General features: G+C 62.4%; 1 protein-coding gene and 1 long non-coding RNA gene across 8 annotated transcripts; one reads left to right on the plus strand and one right to left on the minus strand.

Moving 5' to 3' along the window:
• Positions 1 to 859: 859 nt before the first annotated feature.
• EVI5L (ecotropic viral integration site 5 like) lies at positions 860 to 15735 on the plus strand. Of its 7 annotated transcripts, none has more exons than XM_080571662.1 (20): positions 862 to 1040; positions 4807 to 5005; positions 5886 to 6075; positions 6157 to 6381; positions 6755 to 6829; positions 7122 to 7247; positions 7601 to 7744; positions 7889 to 7978; positions 8654 to 8751; positions 8852 to 8912; positions 9420 to 9473; positions 10069 to 10101; positions 10933 to 11073; positions 11193 to 11321; positions 11799 to 11939; positions 12278 to 12430; positions 13047 to 13193; positions 13630 to 13767; positions 13878 to 13973; positions 15023 to 15735. In XM_080571662.1, exons 2-20 carry the CDS (start codon positions 4857 to 4859, stop codon positions 15215 to 15217), a joined length of 2385 nt encoding a protein of 794 aa, XP_080427788.1. In that variant the 5' UTR covers positions 862 to 1040; positions 4807 to 4856; the 3' UTR covers positions 15218 to 15735. The 7 variants fall into 7 exon arrangements, with proteins under 7 accessions (XP_080427785.1, XP_080427788.1, XP_080427787.1 ...); XM_080571664.1 differs by having other exon boundaries at positions 864 to 1040; positions 13672 to 13767; XM_080571659.1 differs by having other exon boundaries at positions 860 to 1040; positions 5886 to 6381.
• A 231-nt stretch (positions 15736 to 15966) lies between these two features.
• On the minus strand, positions 15967 to 17099 carry LOC308184530. The gene is made up of 3 exons (XR_013942681.1): positions 16964 to 17099; positions 16786 to 16850; positions 15967 to 16206 (listed from the first exon to the last, which is right to left on the minus strand). It is a non-coding gene; the product is annotated as an uncharacterized lncRNA (long non-coding RNA).
• Between the last annotated feature and the right edge of the window lie 55 nt (positions 17100 to 17154).

Here is a 17154-nt window from a genome sequence, read left to right on the forward strand (position 1 = left end):
GTGTCCCCACAGCCCCGTCCCTGGGGACACTGGGACCCCGCACACCACGACTTCAGGCCTGGGAAATGCGGGACCCCCCCCCAACCCCGGCACCCCCATTTTGGGGCAGCCATTTTGTCCCCATCCCTGCGGATTTCAGCACCCCCAACGTCCCTACCCTTGGATCCCTACAGGACGGGGGCTCTGGTCACACCGACGCCCCCGGGCCCCCATTGCTCCGAGCCCCCCCCCGCCCCCGGTGCCCCTACGCGGGCACCCCAGGGCCCCTCAGTTAACGGAAGGGGGCGGAACCCTTCTCCTCAGATCTGCCACTCGCTACTCGACGCCTCATTGGTGGGAGCTTCTGTCCATAACCCTCTTCAGCCAATCAAAGTGGCCGATCCACCCGCTGAGGGTGGATCAACCACCTGTGCTGAGGGGAGGGAACACCGCCCGGTGTCCGTGCTCCCCATTGGCTGCCTCACCTCCGATCAATCAAATCAGAGCCATCGCTATTGGCTTCAGCTAAAGGGGCGGGGCTTATTGTCCTCTCCTGTCAACCGGGGTGCCACTCCAAACGAGACGTTGCATTCCATTGGTCATTCCGCCCATCCATCACCCCCATTTGTGCCTGCCATTCGTCTCCCAGAAAGGCCCACGGGGGGGGAGGACCATCTCCTTGAACCTCATTGGCGAAACACCCGTCCATCAACACCCCTCCGGCCTTCCTATTGGCTCAGCGGCAAGCAGGCGGGGCTTCTTAGCCTAGCCCCCCCCCTCCGAGGCTCATTCCCGGACCGCCCTCAGCGATTGGCTGCCGGGCCAGGAGTGGGCGGGCATAGGCGCGAAGGCGGCGCGGTGATTGGCTGCGGGGCGGGGCCGCCTGTCACTCGGTGTCAGGGCGGCGGCGGCAGCGGCGGCTCCCCCATGGCAGCGGCGGGGCCCGCGGCGGCCGCGGCTCCCGCTCGTCTCCAGGCGGCGGCGGCGGCGGCGGCGGCGGGGGGGCGCCGCGGGCCCCCCCCTCGGAGGCAGCCGGCGGTCGCCATGGCAGCGCGGCGCAGGTAGGCGTGGCCACGGGGAAGCCCCGCCCCTTTCTCGGAGGGAGGGGCTCCCCCTCGGGGGGGGGGCGCCCCCGTCAGGGGCTGGGGGGGGGGGGGTCAGTGAGCACCCCCTTGGGGGGGGGTTGGGCCTAAAGCCCCCTCAAGGTTACGGGGGGGGCATAAAAGGCCCCCCCCCCGGGTGTGGGGGGGTGATTGGGGTCGCCTCCCACCTTTGGGGGTTAATTTGGGGTTAATTTGGGGGTTAATTGGTAATTTGGGGGTTAATTGGTTATTGGGGGCTGCCCCCCCCCCCCCAGGGCTCCCCCTGTTTGATTTGGGGGGGGGGGGGGGGTGCATCCAAACTGCCCCCCCCCACACTGCTGTGGGTGTTGGCCTTCCCCGTAAATCAGGTGAAATTGGTAAAAAATCAGGAAAAAATGGTTAAAAATAGAACAATAAAAGAAATAGAACAATAAAAAGAAGGGGGGGGGCGCAGCAAGCGGTGCCCCCCCCCCCCGGGCATTGTTGTGAGCCCCAGATGGCGTTGGGGGGGGGGGGGAGAGGAGGGGGGCTTTTGTCACCCCCCCCAGCTGGTTCCTATCCCCCCCCCCCCCCAGCACCCAGTGGCACCCATGGGTGGGGGTCCCTGTGCCCCCCCCCCCGCCACCACCGCCATCCCTCCCCCTCCCGGCGACGAAGATGGAGCAGCGGCGGCTTTGTGCCGTCCCCGCCTCTCCTTTTGGGTTCAAACCAAGCGATTTTAGCCACATCGGGGCGGCTCGGGCTTCAAATCGCAGGGTTTTGCCCCAAAATCCCACCTCTCTTTTTTTTTTTTTTTTTTTTTTCCCCCCCTTTTTTCACTGCTTTTCACTCGGTCGGGGGCTTCGCCGGCAACGTTTAATATCTGCTGCCACCATGGGGGGGGGAAAAAAACGATTTTGGTGAAAAATCCCCAAAAGACACCGAACCCTCGCAGTTTTGGGCTCGTTTCAGCTGATTTGGAACAGCAAAAAGCACAAAAATCACCACCCAAGCAGTGTTTTGCGTGGTTTTCCCCCCCAAATGCCCTGGGAGGCTGCGGGGGGGGTTGCTCTCATTTGGTGTTCGACTCAATTTTCACCTGATTTTGGGTTGGTTTGGGTCGTTTTTGACATTGGTGCGTTTTGGGGGGATTTTAGCTTAAAAATTGCACCTGCTTGATCCGTGCCAGCGGCAAAAAACGTGATTTTTGAACCCATTTTGCCCATTTTCCTCCTCTTCCCTCCACCCGCGGCTGCTAGTGATGCTTGCAAATGTCCCGCTGAAATATTTGGGGTGGAATCGATTCTTTTTCCTCACCCGGCTCCTTTTATGCGTTAACAATTGGTTTTTCTGGCAAACGAGCGAATTTTTGATAGTTTTGTGTTCGGCTGCGACAAAACCGCCGCTTTGGTGAACTTTGGAGCCGAAAAGAACGTTGGAGACGCGGCGAAAATGGCACAAAAAAAAATGTGCAAAGCGGCACTGGGAGACGCTGCAGAAACACGGCGAAAATGGGGTGAAAAAGGTGCAAATCGGCACCGAGAGATGCTGCAAATAAAAACAGGTGGAAAAGACACAGAAACGGCATGGAAGAGGCCCAAAACGGGGCGGAAAAGGCACAAAACGGCGCAGAAAAGGTACAAAGCTGCAGAGAAAAGCTGCGAAAATGGCCCCAAAAAGCTGCAAATCTGGCAGATTTTAAGTGAAAAGGTGGAAATTTTAACGTTTTCCTCCGGAAATGGCCCAGGCTCAAGGTCAGTGCCTCGACGTCCTGCTGAAAATGGGCGTTTTTTACAGCGTTTCGATGGAGCGGTGGTGTTTTGGGGGGAAACGAGCAGAAGCGACACCACCACCCGTGGAATCTGGGGACTTTGGGGACTCCCAAACACCTCAGGGTGCCGGGAAAGTTATTAAAATTAACCCGCTGCCACAAACGGGCCGGTATTGGGGTCATCCAAGCCCCTTTTGGGGCTGATTTCCTCAAATTAGTGCCTGGCTGGCCCCTTGGTGTTTGTGGGGCTGTTTTCACTGTTTCCCCCCCAATTTTCTTAGGGCATTCAGTAACCCCTTGGCCAGATCCCTGCTGAGGGCCTCGTCCCCCAGCCCGGGGGGAATTTGGGGTGGATGCTTCGAAAAGCCGCTCTGCGGCACCTCCGTCCGCCAAGTGGTGTTCCTTTTTTTCTCCAAATTCAAGCATTTTCAGCAAATTTGGGTACCCGTCGTCCCAGAACAAGCCATTCATCGTCCCGCAGGCTGCTCCCGCTGCAACAGGAACCCGGGAACACCGCAAAGGATGGGGGCTGCCAGCTCCTTCCCTCCTCACCACAAAACCACCCGAAACCACCAGGATTTCACCCAAAAAAAATAAGGTTGAAAAATGCGTGCTCCTCTTTTTCCACCTGCTTTGGTCGAATAAACAACATTGCCATCCTCGTGCCTCGCTTTTGAACTGAATTCGTGCATTTTGCGTGTTTCCTTCTTTATTTTTTTAATCCCCTCATCAGAGTGGAGTTATTTTTTTCCTAAAAAGCCATTTCAGAACGTTTTCGCAGCCCGTCAGACCCTGGTTTGATCGTTAACTTGGAATTCTGCAGGCCAGACCTCGGAAATATTAATTACCCAAAACGAATTAACGGGGCCAGACGCGCTGCTGGATGAGCCCTGCCCGCCACGTGCAGCTGAATTAGGCATGATTGAGGCTTTTTCCTCCCCCCAACCCTTAAAAAAATGAGAAAATTTCCTGCTTATTGAGCAAATCTGCCCGATCCCGTTAACGATTGACCCGGTTCTCGCCCCGAAGCGGCTCTGTTAAATTTTGCTGCTTTTCAAAAACCATTAACCAAACGGCGCAGGATTTCCCTCGGTCGCGGTACGGCTGCGCCTCCACGCTGTTCTCCTCCAAGCTCCTTTTGCTCCTCCAGCCAATTTTTTCCCCCAAAAAATGGGAAGGAAACACAGCTTTTTGGTTAAAACCCCCATGATTTTATAACTTGAGCTGCACAGAGCAAATTGAGCCCAAATCAGGTAAACCGTGCATTTCCTATTCATGGCGCTTCCTCTTTTTCCCTGCTTTCTTGATCCCCTTCAAACGTAGGTTCACTCTGCTGATCTTCAATAGCATTTTTCATGAAAAAGCATGTTTTCAGCCCCAAAAAAGAGATGGAGCTTCCTTGAGGGTTCCCAGTTGCTACCAATCCTCCAATAAATCCCAGCTGGGGGCGATGCTGGAAGCCCTCTTTTTGCAGCACCCGCCAACCTGCCATTTCCCACCCCATTTCCACCAGTCCCTGCAATTCCCAAGCTGGGACTTTTTCCTCTCCAGGGGATTTTTTTCCCTGAAACGCTGCCGGAATGGGCAAACCAGGCAGCGTCAACACCCAAAGCAAATCCCCAGCGGGGGCAGTGCTCTGTAAATCCTCTCTTCTCACACTGGCCCAAAATGAGGGTACATTGGCCCAAAATGAGGGTACAGTGGGCTGAATTCCAGTTTTTAGCCCACTTTAATTCAGCTAATTTACCGCAAACACGAGACGATGCGCTTGGACCTGGCTTGACGTGAAAACTGGGCTTAACCACGGTTCTTTTGTAGGGAATTAAGCGAATATCTCATCGGGCTGCAAATCGAGCGATGCTCACGCCACGGCTTAGCTAAAACCGGGCTTTTTTGAAGAGATTTGCAGCAGCACCCGGAGGTTTGAATAAGAAAAGGTCGCAGGGAGCGGAGCAGGGGGGTCCCGTCCTGCTGACGTTGTCATTCGGCTTCCAGGTGAGACCCCAAAACCCCCGCGGGCTCGGAGCGCCGCCGGCCCCGCCGCGATGGCGTCGCCGGCCGTCAGCCCGGACTCGTCGTCGCACGAAGCCCTCTCCTCCGTCAACTCGGCCCCGGCGTGCTCGCCCACCTCCGACTCGGAGAACCTCAGCCCCGACGAGCTGGAGCTGCTGGCCAAGCTGGAGGAGCAGAACCGGTGAGCCCCGGCGGGTGTCTGCCCCGCTGGGTCTTTAAAATGTCCTTTTTTTGGCAAGGATTTCCCCTAAAATCAAACGGGGTGGACCGCGATGACACGCTTCTCCCAAGCTTCAGTCAAACCAAGGTGAAAATGCTCCAATTGTTGGTTTTTTTTTTGGTCCAGGTTATGGTTTCTCTTTGAAAGCAGCAGGGTTTGATTGCTCAGGTGGGTCAGTAGGATCCCCTGGCAGGAGGTGGCTGTTTGGGACTAATAAACAATAAACCCACCCACTTTGTTCGTTTTTTTACCCGCTTGATGGGAAGCAAGCCCTGAGGCTCCCTTAGCTGAAGGACCAGGCAAAAAGCTCTGTCCCTGGCGTTAAAGCAGTGTTATGCCCCAAAACTCCAGCTCTGAAAGGCAAATTCCCTTGCAAAGCCATTTCTAGGCAACATTTCCCATGAAAAACCCCGCTGCAATCCCATTATTGAGCAAAGTCATTAAAGAAGCCATCCCCGGACAGCAGTCGGCATCTGGCTGGGAAAAATTGCCCGTTTGGGTGCCATTTTGAAGGGGTTTGGGGGAATGTCTCTTCCCCGGGACAGTTTCAGGGGAATATCTCCTCTTTTGGGGTATTGTGGGGGAACAGCTCCACCTTTAGAGTGGTTTTGGGGGGGAATATGTCCTCTTTTGGGGTATTTAGGGCGGGAATATCTCCTCCTTTAAGGTGTTTTTGGGGGAATATTTCCTCTTTTGGGGTGTTTTTGGGGAAATATGTCCTCTTTTAGGGTATTTAGGGGGGGAATATCTCCTCCTTTAGGGTGGCTTTGGAGGAATATCTCCTCTTTGGGGGCTCTCTCCTTCTTCGGGGCTTTTTTGGGGCTAACTCAGTCTCTGGCAGGCTGCTGGAGGCCGACTCCAAGTCGATGCGCTCCATGAACGGCTCGCGAAGGAACAGCGGCTCCTCCTTGGTCTCCAGTTCCTCGGCCTCCTCCAACCTCAGCCACCTCGAGGAGGACACCTGGATCCTCTGGGGCCGCATCGTCAACGAGTGGGACGAGTGGCGGAAAAAGAAGGAGAAGCTGCTCAAGGTGGGGACGGCGCGTTGGTTTTACTTTACCTGCAGCAGGCGGAAACCCGTTTTCTCAGGGTTTTACCCCTTTTTTCCCCAGGAGCTCATCCGCAAAGGGATCCCCCACCACTTCCGCGCCATCGTCTGGCAGCTGCTCTGCAGTGCCACTGACATGCCCGTCAAAAACCAGTACTCGGAGCTGCTCAAGATGTCCTCGCCCTGCGAGAAGCTCATCCGCCGCGACATCGCCCGCACCTACCCCGAGCACGAGTTCTTCAAGGGCCAGGACAGCCTGGGCCAGGAGGTGCTCTTCAACGTCATGAAGGTAACGTCCCTCCTCCGGCACCACCACGGGTTTTGAAGCTGGTTTTGTTGGGTGTGAATTTTCGAGGGCTTTGGTTCCCACCAAAAGCTCCTGGGACCACTGCTTCTCGCGGCATAACCAGCTCTTCATCCCCTGACCATCCCGGGCCCCCTTACTCCTGTAGTTAATGAATGAAGAAACGGATAGCTGAGTCTTTTGGGGTCTAAACTGAACTTTGCAGCGATGTCATGCACGCAAGCTGAAAAAAAAGCTGTTTTCTACGCCGTGGTCAAGCCTTCTGTCCACCGCTGCCCGCCTGCAGTGAGCAGGGATGGTGCCCCAGCCCGTCCCCCAGCTCACACGTTTGTTTCTGTTGATTTTGGGATCTTTCCAGGCTTATTCGCTGGTGGACCGGGAGGTTGGATACTGCCAAGGCAGCGCCTTCATCGTGGGACTGCTGCTCATGCAGGTTTGTGCCGGCCCCTGGGCGAGGAGCAGCTGCTGGTGGGTTTTTAACGCCCTTTGGGGGGTGGCAGAAGGGGGGTGAGAAACGGGAGCCTTTTTCTTCGTCTTCAGGAGCAAAACGGGCTTGTTCCCCCTACCCCCCCTGCTCCACCTGGGTTTAAAATCCCCCGTTCACGTTCCCATTCAGCTGGGGATGGCTCCCAACACATCCTGTCCCATCACCTGATGGCAAGAGGCTCCGTTCTGGAGCTGCTGGCAGATGTTTAAGGGGGATTTGTGTCCCGCCGGGTCTCCAGATGCCCGAGGAGGAGGCCTTCTGCGTGTTCGTGAGGCTGATGCAGGAGTACCGCTTACGGGAGCTCTTCAAACCCAGCATGGCCGAGCTGGGACTCTGCATCTACCAGTTCGAGTACATGCTGCAGGTAAGCACAGCCCCCAGAACGCTCGGGGTGGCGGGAGCCTGAGGGTAAATCAGGGGGGCGAGGACCAGGAGAGGTGGGTGAGAGGTGGCAGCGCTTGGGAGATGCTGGAGAAATTAAATCCTCCCGTGGAGCTCGTGGCTGGCCACACGGAGATCCCGGGGACATCAGTGAGACACCCCAGGGACCCTCTGCGATTCCTCGTGGGGGAGCATCCGTGAGGACCCTGGGGACCTCCCATCCGGCACCCCGGGGACCTCCACGAGGGCCCGTCCACAACAAAAAGCCACGAATGACCCCTAAAATCAGCCCCCATGCCCCGTTTCTTTCCCGTTTCCCCCGTTTCTCCCATGCAGGAGCAGCTGCCGGAGCTGAACATCCACTTTCGGTCGCAGAGCTTCCTCACCTCCATGTACGCCTCGTCCTGGTTCCTCACCCTCTTCCTCACCACCTTCCCCCTGCCCGTGGCCACGCGCGTCTTCGACATCTTCATGTACGAGGTAACGGGGCCGCGGCGAGCGCCTGGAGCACAAGGGGACCGCAGCTTGGGTGGGGAAATGCTCTTCCTGCCTGGCGTCTCGGGGAGAAACCCCAAACCCCTCGGGGGCGGTGGCGGGTGGGAGAGGTGACGGCACTCCCCGCAGGGGCTGGAGATCGTCTTCCGCGTGGGGATGGCTCTGCTGCAGTTCAACCAGGCCGAGCTCATCCAGCTGGACATGGAGGGCATGTCCCAGGTACGTGCTGCTGCCTTTTGGGGCTGATTTAGGCCGTGGGACGTGTTTGGGGGGCAGATTTATCCCACAGGCTGTGTTTTGGGGCAGATTTGTCCAACAGGGCATGTCTCGGGGGGGAGGATTTGTCCAATGGGGCATTTTTTTTGGCATAGTTTTAAGCAACGAGACTTATTTAGGGGGCAGATTTGTCCAGCAGGATGTGTTTTGGGGCTGATACAGGAAATGGGAGATGGTCTGGGGGTAAATTTGACCAAAGAAACATGGTTTGGGGTGGATTTAGTCAGTGGGTAACATGTTTTGGGGCAGGTTTATGAAACACGACACGTTTGGGGGCGTTTTGGAGTGGATTTACGCAACAGGTCGTATTTTGGGGCCAGTTTCCACATCAGGCCATATTTTGGGGTCAGTTCACGCAGGAGGCCACATTTCAGGGTTGATTTACACGATGGGCTGCGTTTCGAAGCAAATTCCTGCCCGACAGGACATGTTTTGGGGCAGATTTGGTGGGCTTACTTGGCGGGACATGGTTAGGGGCTGTGTTTTGGGACCACCTGATGTGCCGGGCTGCTTTTGGGGCCGTGTTTCGGGCCGGTCGATGAAACCGGGCTGCGTTTCGGGGCCGGGCTGCCACGGGGGCCGTGGCTTCACCCCCAGCGGTGGGCGCTGTGCCCGCAGTACTTCCAGAAGGTGATCCCGCACCAGTTCGACAGCTGCCCCGACAAGCTCATCCTCAGGGCCTTCCAGGTCAAGTACAACCCCAAGAAGATGAAGAGGTGAGACGGGCTCCTGCCGCCGGGCGGGATCCCCCCGGGAGGCACGGGTGGGTGCCTGGCCCCGGCCCCGGGTCCCAGCTCGTCCCCCTGTCCCCTGCAGGCTGGAGAAGGAGTACGCCGCCATCAAGAACAAGGAGATGGAGGAGCAGATCGAGATCAAGGTGAGACGGGGTCGTGCAGCGGCGGCCTGGGGCTGCGTGAGCTGTCCCCGGGGACACTCGGCCCATCCCGGGCCACACTTGGGGTGTCCCTGGGGCTCTTTGGGCCATTCCCGGGGCCACTTGACCCATCCCCAGGGCCACCTGAGCCCTTCTGGCACAGCTTAGCCCATTCCAGGGCCGTTTTACTCATCTGTGGAACCTCTTTGAGCCATCGGGGCCATTTACCCTCTCCCTGGGGCTATTTAATCCATCCCTGGGGCCACTCTGACCCATCCTAGGGCTGTTGGAGCTGTCCCCGGGGCCACTTAGCACGTCCCCAGGGCCATCGCAGCCATCCGGGGGCAGCCTTAATGATCCCTGGGGCCACTTCGACCCAGCCCAGGGCCACTTGTCCCCTCACATCCCCCCCATTCCCAGGCTGTCCCCCAGCTCAGTCACCCCCCTGGGGACATCAGCACCCCCCCAGGACTGATTCTTCCCCGATTTCTTCCCCGATTTCTTCCCCAGCGCCTCCGCACCGAGAACCGCCTGCTGAAGCAGCGCATTGAAACCCTGGAGAAGGTGAGCCCCACGGCTGGCACCCCAAAACCTCCTGGCGGCACCCAAAATCTCCTGGGGGCACCCAAAATCTCCTGGAGGCACCCAGAACCTCCTAGGGGCACCCAAAACCTCCTGGGGGCACCCAGAACGTCCTGGGGGTACCCAATACCAACCTGGAACACCCCCAAAACACCCTGGAGCACCCAAAACCCGCACCTATGCTGCCATCTAGGTACCCAGCACCCTTGGGTGCAACCCCACGACCTCCAGCACGCCCTTACAAGGCTGCGCCCCCCAAATCTCCCCTCTCAGCATTGTTTTGGTGGGGAAAAAAGAAAAAAAAAAGGAAAAGCACATCCAGCATGTGGCTTCCTCCTCGTTTTTCCAAGCGGGTTCTCCCTCCAGGAGGTGGAAAACGCTCCGTTTATGGCAAAACCCAGCGGTTGCCGTATTTCCCCCACACACCCCGCACCCGAAAGAGCTAAAATCCTTGGAAAGCGCCCCAAAACGGGAAGGTGCCGGGTGACTCTGCTGCACGGCTTCTCTCGCTGCCTCTGTCTGCTCCGTTTATCTCGTTACGTGTCTCCTTTCTCTCTTCCTCCGCCGGCGGCCGCAGGAGAGCGCGGCTCTCGCCGACAGGCTCATCCAGGTAGCGTCCCCAAAAATGGCTATTTTTTCTCTTTTCCGCTGCGTTTTAACCCTTTTCTCCCCGCCTTTTTGCTTCCCAGCCTCCGGCACGCTCGGTCGGGGAGGTTTGCCTGCTTTTCCGGAGGCTCCCGCGCACCTTCCCCGCTTTGGAGGGGGGGGAACGGAGGATCGGTGGGGTTTGGGGTGGGCAAATTTGGGGGTTTGGGCCCGTTTGGGGGCTCGACATAAAGCGGGGGGCAGCGCGGTGGTGCCCGGGGAGGGGGTTTTGGGTAAAAAGACGCCGTTTTTGTGAGTTTGAAGAAAATAGGTGGGTCTGGGGTGAAAGGTCGGCGCTGGGTGCAGGTGGAAAGGGTCAGGATGACCCCGGAGGTCCTCGTGGGGCTGTTGTCACCTCAGCGTCACCTCCTTGTCCCCAGTGCCCCCTGCTGTAGGGCTGGCATCACCCACCGGGGCCGGCGTCACCCCTTTGTCCTCGGTGTCACCCCGCAGGGCCGGCGTCACCCCCTTGTCCCCAGCATCACCCAGCACGGGACTAACGTCACCCTCTCGTCCCCAGTGCCACCCGTTTTGGGGCTGGCGTCCCCAGAACGGGGCTGGCGTCCCCGTAATGGGGCTGGCGTCCCCAGATTGGGGTGTCACCTTGTCCCCCACGCCACGCCCTTGTCCCCAACCTCAGGACTGCCGTCCCCTCTCTCCCCGGTGTCCCCTCTTGTCCCCCCCAACCCCCCCATCTCACCCCCACCGGTGGCGCTGACCCGACGGGGGACGAGGACAGGGCTCGGTGCCCCCCCCCCGCCCCCGGGAGGTGACCCGTCCCCCCGCTGTCCCCAAGGGCCAGGTGACGCGGGCGCAGGAGGCGGAGGAGAACTACATCATCAAGCGGGAGCTGGCGGTGGTGAAGCAGCGCTGCACCTCGGCCACCGAGAACCTCCAGCGCGCCCAGAGCACCATCCGCCAGCTGCAGGACCAGCAGGTCGGTGTCCCCAGGCATCCCCAAGCATCCCCGCGCCGCCCTCCTTCCTTCCCAGCCCCCTGCTCGCGGCGTCACCGGGCGGGGGGACCCTGTGGGTGACACCTCGGGGCCGGCGGCAGGGGAACCCGCGGTTCAGCGAGGAGTTTGTCACCCACCTGGAGACGGAGCTGGAGCAGTCGCGGCTGCGGGAGAGCGAGACGCTCGGCGCCCTCAAGGAGATGCAGGACAAAGTGCTCGACATGGAGAAGGTGACAGGGGTGGCAGCACGGGCTCTGGGGATGGGGACGGTCGCGGGGGGTGGCCTCGGGGTTGGGGACGAACACAGGAAGGAGCTTGGGGTTGGGGACAGCCACGTGAAGGACCTTGGGGACTGTCCCTGGGCTGGGGACAATCCCCTGAGTGGCCTTGAGGACGAGGAGTGTCACACCGGTGGCTCTGGGGACAGGGATTGTCACACAAGTGGTCTTGGGGACAGGGACAAAGACACGAGCGGCCGTGGGGGGTCCTGGACCTGCTGTCCCCAGGGATCCCCAGTGCCACACAAGTGTCCCCAGGTGTCCCTTGTGCCCCACGTCCCCTGTCCCCACCGTCAGCTCCCACCAACGCCCCGTGAGCGTCCGTCCCCACCTCCCCCCAGCGGAGGGGAATGAGCCCCCCAGTGCCCCCGACCCCGGGGTGCCCCCGACCCCGGGGCGTCCCCCGCCGATGTCCCCGTGTCCCCGCAGAGGAGCAGCCTCCTGCCGGACGAGGACAACGTGGTGAGGCTGCAGGAGGAGCTGCAGGCGCTGGCGCTGCGCGAGGCCGAGGCCGTCAAGTCCCTGACGGAGCTGCAGCAGCAGGTGAAGGACCTCAGTGACAGCTGGCAGGTGAGGCCACCTCAGTCCCCTCCCGGCCACCCAAGTCCCTTGTCGCAGTGCCTGGGGGCCCTCCTGGCCACCCGTGGCCCCTTCGTGGCCACCTGGGGCTCCTCCCGGCCACCTGGGGCCCTCATCCTGATGCCTGGGTTCACTCTGGGCCACTCGAGTCCCTTGTCCTGACACCTGGGGCCCCTCCTGGCCACCTGGGGCCCTTGTCCCAGTGCCTGGGTCCCTTGTCCCAGCACCTTGTCCCCTCCTGGCCACCCGGGTCCCCTCCCGGCCACCCAAATCCCCTCGTCCCACCGCCCGGACCCCCTGTCCCAGCACCGTGTCCCCTCCGGCCGCAGGCGGGCCGCGCGGGCGGGCGCTGGAAGGAGTCCCCGCGGCGCAGCAACGCCAACGCGCTGCAGGAGGCCGTGGTGGCGGCGCGGCTGCGCGAGGCCCAGGCCCAGGCCGAGCTGCGGGCGCTGCGGCAGCGGGTGCTGCAGCTGGAGACACAGGTGGGTGCTGGGCCCTGGGTGCTGGGCGCTGGGTGCTGGGCCCTGGGTGCTGGGCCCTGGGTGCTGGGGCAGTGGGTGCTGATCTGGGTGTGATGGGTCCAGGGGTGCTGGGGCTGTGGGTGCTGAACTGGGGCCGTTGGTGCTGAACTGGGCGTGAGGGGGCCATGGGTGTTGAACTGGGGGTACTGGGGAGACTGGGGTCATGGGTGTTGGAAGTGCGGGTGCTGAACCGGGGATACTGGGGGTGCTGAAGCCATAGGTGCTGAACTGGGGGTGCTGGGGCTGTTGGGGCCATGGGTGCTGGGGTTGTGGGTGCTGAACTGGGGATACTGGGGCTGTGGGAGCTGAACTGGGGTTGCTGGGGCCATGGGTGCTGGGGCTGTGGGTGCTGAACAGGGGGTACTGGGGTTGCTGGGGCCGTGGGTGCTGGGGCCATGGCTGCTGACCTGGAGATACTGGGGCTATGGGTGCTGAGCTGGTGTTACTGGGAGCTGGGGCAGTGGGTGACCCCCGCACCCTGGGGCCACGGCGCTGGGCCACCCGGGGGTGCCGTGCCCGTGGTGGCGGTGGTCCGGGAGGGGAGGTGACAGGCCTGTCCCCCCCCGCCCCGCGGCAGGGCCAGATCCAGCGCACAGTGCTGGGCCGCGCCGAGCAGACGTGCGCGGGGCTGCGGGAGCAGCTGCGGCTGGCGGCGGCGCAGAGCAAGGGGCTGCAGGCGCAGCTCAGCGAGAGCCACCGCAAGCACGCCGAGGCCCAGTGCAAGGTGGGACACTCGGGGACACGTGGGGACACTTGGGGGCACCCATGGGACCCTCCCCGCCTCTCCCCACGGGTCCTCGCCAGCCCCGTCCTGGGGACGCTCGCCGGGGACACTCCTGTCCCCTCCCTGGGGACACCCGCAGCCCCTGCCACAAGGTCCCGCTGTCCTTCCCCAGTGTCCCCTCCCCTGGAGGTCCCATCCCCATCACCCACAGGGTCCCAATGTCCCCTGTTGTCACACCGTCCCCTCCCCGGGGTCCCATCTCCGTCACCCATGGGGTGACGCGGTGACACGGTGCTGCGGTGACACGATGACGGGGTGACACGATGATGCAGTGACACAGTGACATGGTGATGCGGTGCCGCGGTGACAGGGTGACATGATGACACGGTGACAGGGTGACATGGTGCTGCAGTGACAGGGTGACATGGTGCCGCAGTGTCACGGCGCCGCGGTGACACGGTGCCACGCGTGTCCCCAGAGCAAGGAGGAGGTGATGGCGGTGCGGCTGCGCGAGGCCGACAGCATGGCCGCCCTGGCCGAGATGCGGCAGCGCGTCGCCGAGCTGGAGATCCAGGTGGGTGGCACCGGGGGACGCGGGGACACCGTGGGGACGCCGTGGGGACACGGGGGCTGGGGGGGGCACGGGGGACAGGGGGGCACCCGCTGACCCGCGCGCACCCGCAGAGGGAGGAGGGGATGCTCCAGGGGCAGCTCAACCACTCGGACGCCGCCCAGTACATCCGGCAGCTCAAGGACCACATCGACGAGCTCAAGGCCGAGGTAAGGCACCCGTGGGTGCTGCGGCGCCGCCATCCTGCACCCAGGGGTGCCGGGAGACCCGTCACCCGCGCCCGGGGGTGCTGGGAGAGGTGGAGGCTGCGCCCTTGGGTGCTAGGAGAACCACACCGTGCACCCGGGGGCGTGCGTGCTGCGCCCTTGGGTGCTGGGAGACCTGCGGACCCGGGAGCACCCACGGGTGCTGTGGGCCCCACGTCCTGGGGCTGTCGCCCTCGGGTGCCTCGGGGACCCCCTCCTGCCCCCGGTGCAGCGGGGCCCCCCCCCCGGACGCTCCCGGTGCCCGTGCGGGTGGTGCCATCGGGGTGGTGCCGTCGGCGACGTCCCCACGGTGCCGCAGGGACAGCTGGTGACAATGGCCCCCCTTGTGTCGCCCCTCCCCCCTTCTCTGCTGTCCCCTCCCTTGTCCCTTGTCCTCTTGTCCTTGTCCCCTTGTCCCCTGTCCCCTTGTCCCTGTCCCCTTGTCTTCTTGTCCCCTTGTCCCCCTGTCCCCATCCCCCTTCTTCTGTCCCCTTGTCTTCTTGTCCCCTTGTCCCACTGTCCCCGTCCCCTCGTCCCATATCCCCATCCCCTTGTCCATCCCCTTGTACCCTGTCCCATCTCCTTCATCCCTGTCCCCATGTCCCCATGTCCCCCTGTCCCCATGTCCCCATCCCCTTGCCCCTTGTTTCCTTGTCCCCGTGTCCCCCTGTCTGCGTGTCCCTGTCCCCATATCCCCATGTCCCCTTGTTCCCTTGTCCCTGTCCCCCCTGTCCCCTTTTCCCCATGTCCTCATCCCTTTGTCCGCCTGTCCCCTTGTCCCCATGTCCCCATGTCCCCATCCCCGTGTCCCCATGTCCCCATCCCTTTGTCCCCTTGTCCCCATCCCCTGGTCCCTGTCCCCCATCCCCTTTTCCGCATGTCCTCATCCCCGTGTCCCCTTGTCCCCGTGTCCTCTTGTCCCCGTGTCCCCATGTCCCCATCCCCGCGTCCCCACGTCCCCATCCCCGTGTCCCCACGCCCTTGTCCCCCCGTCCCCGTCCCTGTCCCCGCAGATCCGGCTGCTGCGGGGCCCGCTGGCCTTCGGGGCGGTGGGGCTGGGGCCGCGGCTGGGGGACGAGGACTCGCTGGGCTCCTCGGACGAGGAGCTGCCGCCGCCCTTCGCGCTGCCCCGCGGGGACCTCGGGGACCTCGGCGACATGGGCGACAGCAGCGACAGCGACACCGAGGGGGCCCCCACGGCGCCGTGACCCGCGGGGGACGCCGGTGGCACCGCCGCCCGCGGGGACGCGGGGTTTGGGGGGGGGGGGGGCTTTGGGGACAGCAGCGGCGCCGCACCTCGGGGACCCCGCGGGCACCCCGACCCTTGGGGACGAGGGGGCGAGGGGGGGACCTGCCAGCCCCGCGGCACCCGCCGGGGACACCCGGGGGCACCAGGGGACGTGGGGGGACACCCGGGGGACCCACGGCACCCAGGGGACACCCGGGGGCCCTACGGCACCCAGGGGACGTGGGGGGACACTGGGGGACATCGGCGGCACCCAGGGGACGCCCATGGGCCCTGTGGCACCCAGGGGACACCCGGGGACCCCCAGGTGTGGCCCCAGTCCTGCTCCCTTGTCGTGTCCCCTCCCCCCCCCCCCCCCCCGTTTGTACTCCGTGGAAAAAAATGAGAGGTGCTGGGGGCCCCAAAACCCTGTGGAGTCGCCCCAAAATGTTGTGCCCCCCCCCCAAAAAAAAAAAAAGAAAAAAAACACATTTTGGGTTGCTCCTGGAGTGTTCTTGGATCCCAAAAGCGCTGAGATTTGCCCCAAAATGACACACCCCCCCCCCCCCAGGACATTAAATCCCCCTCCCCTCAAAATGTGGAAACCCCAAAAACCCAGAGATTTCCCCCAAAATGCCCACCCCCCCCCCCCCCGGATTCTGCTCCCCCACAAAAAAAATGGTTTGGGCCCCCCCCAAAACCTCTGATTTCCCCCCCAAAATGCCCCCCCCAGGACTCCAAACCCCTTGAGGTGCCCCCACCCCCCCAAAAAAAAAAGGTCTTGGGTCCCAAAACCCTCGAGTTTCTCCCCAAAATGTTATGCCCCCCCCCAAGGAACCACACATGGGGGGGGGGGCAGCGCCTTTATTTGGGGGGGGTTGCGAGGGGAGGGGGCATTTTGGGGGGGTCCCGGGTTCAGGGGGCTCCTGGGGGGGCCCCAGCTGGAGGCAGCTTCGGGTCGGTGGTCCTGAGCTGGGGGGGGGGGGACACCAGTGTGCTCCCAGTGCCCCCCAGTATGCTCCCAGTGCCCCCCTGTATCCCCACAGTGCCCCCCAGTGTGCTCCCAGTGCCCCCATTTACTGTTTCTGTCCCCCCCAGTCTCTTCCCAGTACTCCCAGTACGCCGTGCCCCCCCCAATGTTTCCAGTGCCCAGTATTGCCAGTCAACCCCCCCCCAGTGCTCCCAGTTCCTTCCCAGTGCCCCCCCCAACACTCTCAGTATTACCAGTTAGCCCCCCCAGTGCTCCCAGTGTCCCCAGTATCACCAGTTACCACCCCAGTGTACCCCCTAGCCCCTGCCCAGTGCTCCCAGTTCCCTCCCAGTGTACCCCCAGTGCTCCCAGTGTCCCCAGTATTACCAGTTACCCTCCCAGTGTGCCCCCCAGCTCCTCCCCAATGTTCCCAGTTCCCTCCCAGTGCCCCCCCCAACACTCTCAGTATTACCAGTTAGCCCCCCAGTGCTCCCAGTGTCCCCAGTATTACCAGTTACCCTCCCAGTGTGCCCCCCAGCTCCTCCCCAGTGTTCCCAGTTCCCTCCCAGTGCCCCCCGTACCTGCCCCCCCCCACGCTGGGGGGCCGTGCTGGAGCCGGGGGGGGCCGGGGGGGGCCGGGGGGCAGCTGAGGGCAGAAATGGGGGGGGGGGGGGGGCTCAGCAATACGGGGCGGGGGCGGACTTGGGGGGGAGGGGTTGGGGAGGGGGGCGGATTTTTGGGGGGGGGGGGGGGGCTCACCTGTGCGCCCGTGGACGACCCAGAGCCCCCCCCGCCAGCGCCGCCCCCACCACGAAGGCACCGAAGGAGACGGCGGCCACGGCCCCGGGGGGCACGGCAGGGTCTGGGGGGGGGGGCAGCGTTAATGGGGGGGGCTAAACACCCCCCCCCAAAAAAACCTTCCCCCCCCCCCCCCCAATCCCAGCACTCAC

Source organism: Anser brachyrhynchus, assembly GCF_964034855.1.
Source record: "Anser brachyrhynchus genome assembly, chromosome: 35".
NCBI classification, from domain to species: domain Eukaryota; kingdom Metazoa; phylum Chordata; class Aves; order Anseriformes; family Anatidae; genus Anser; species Anser brachyrhynchus.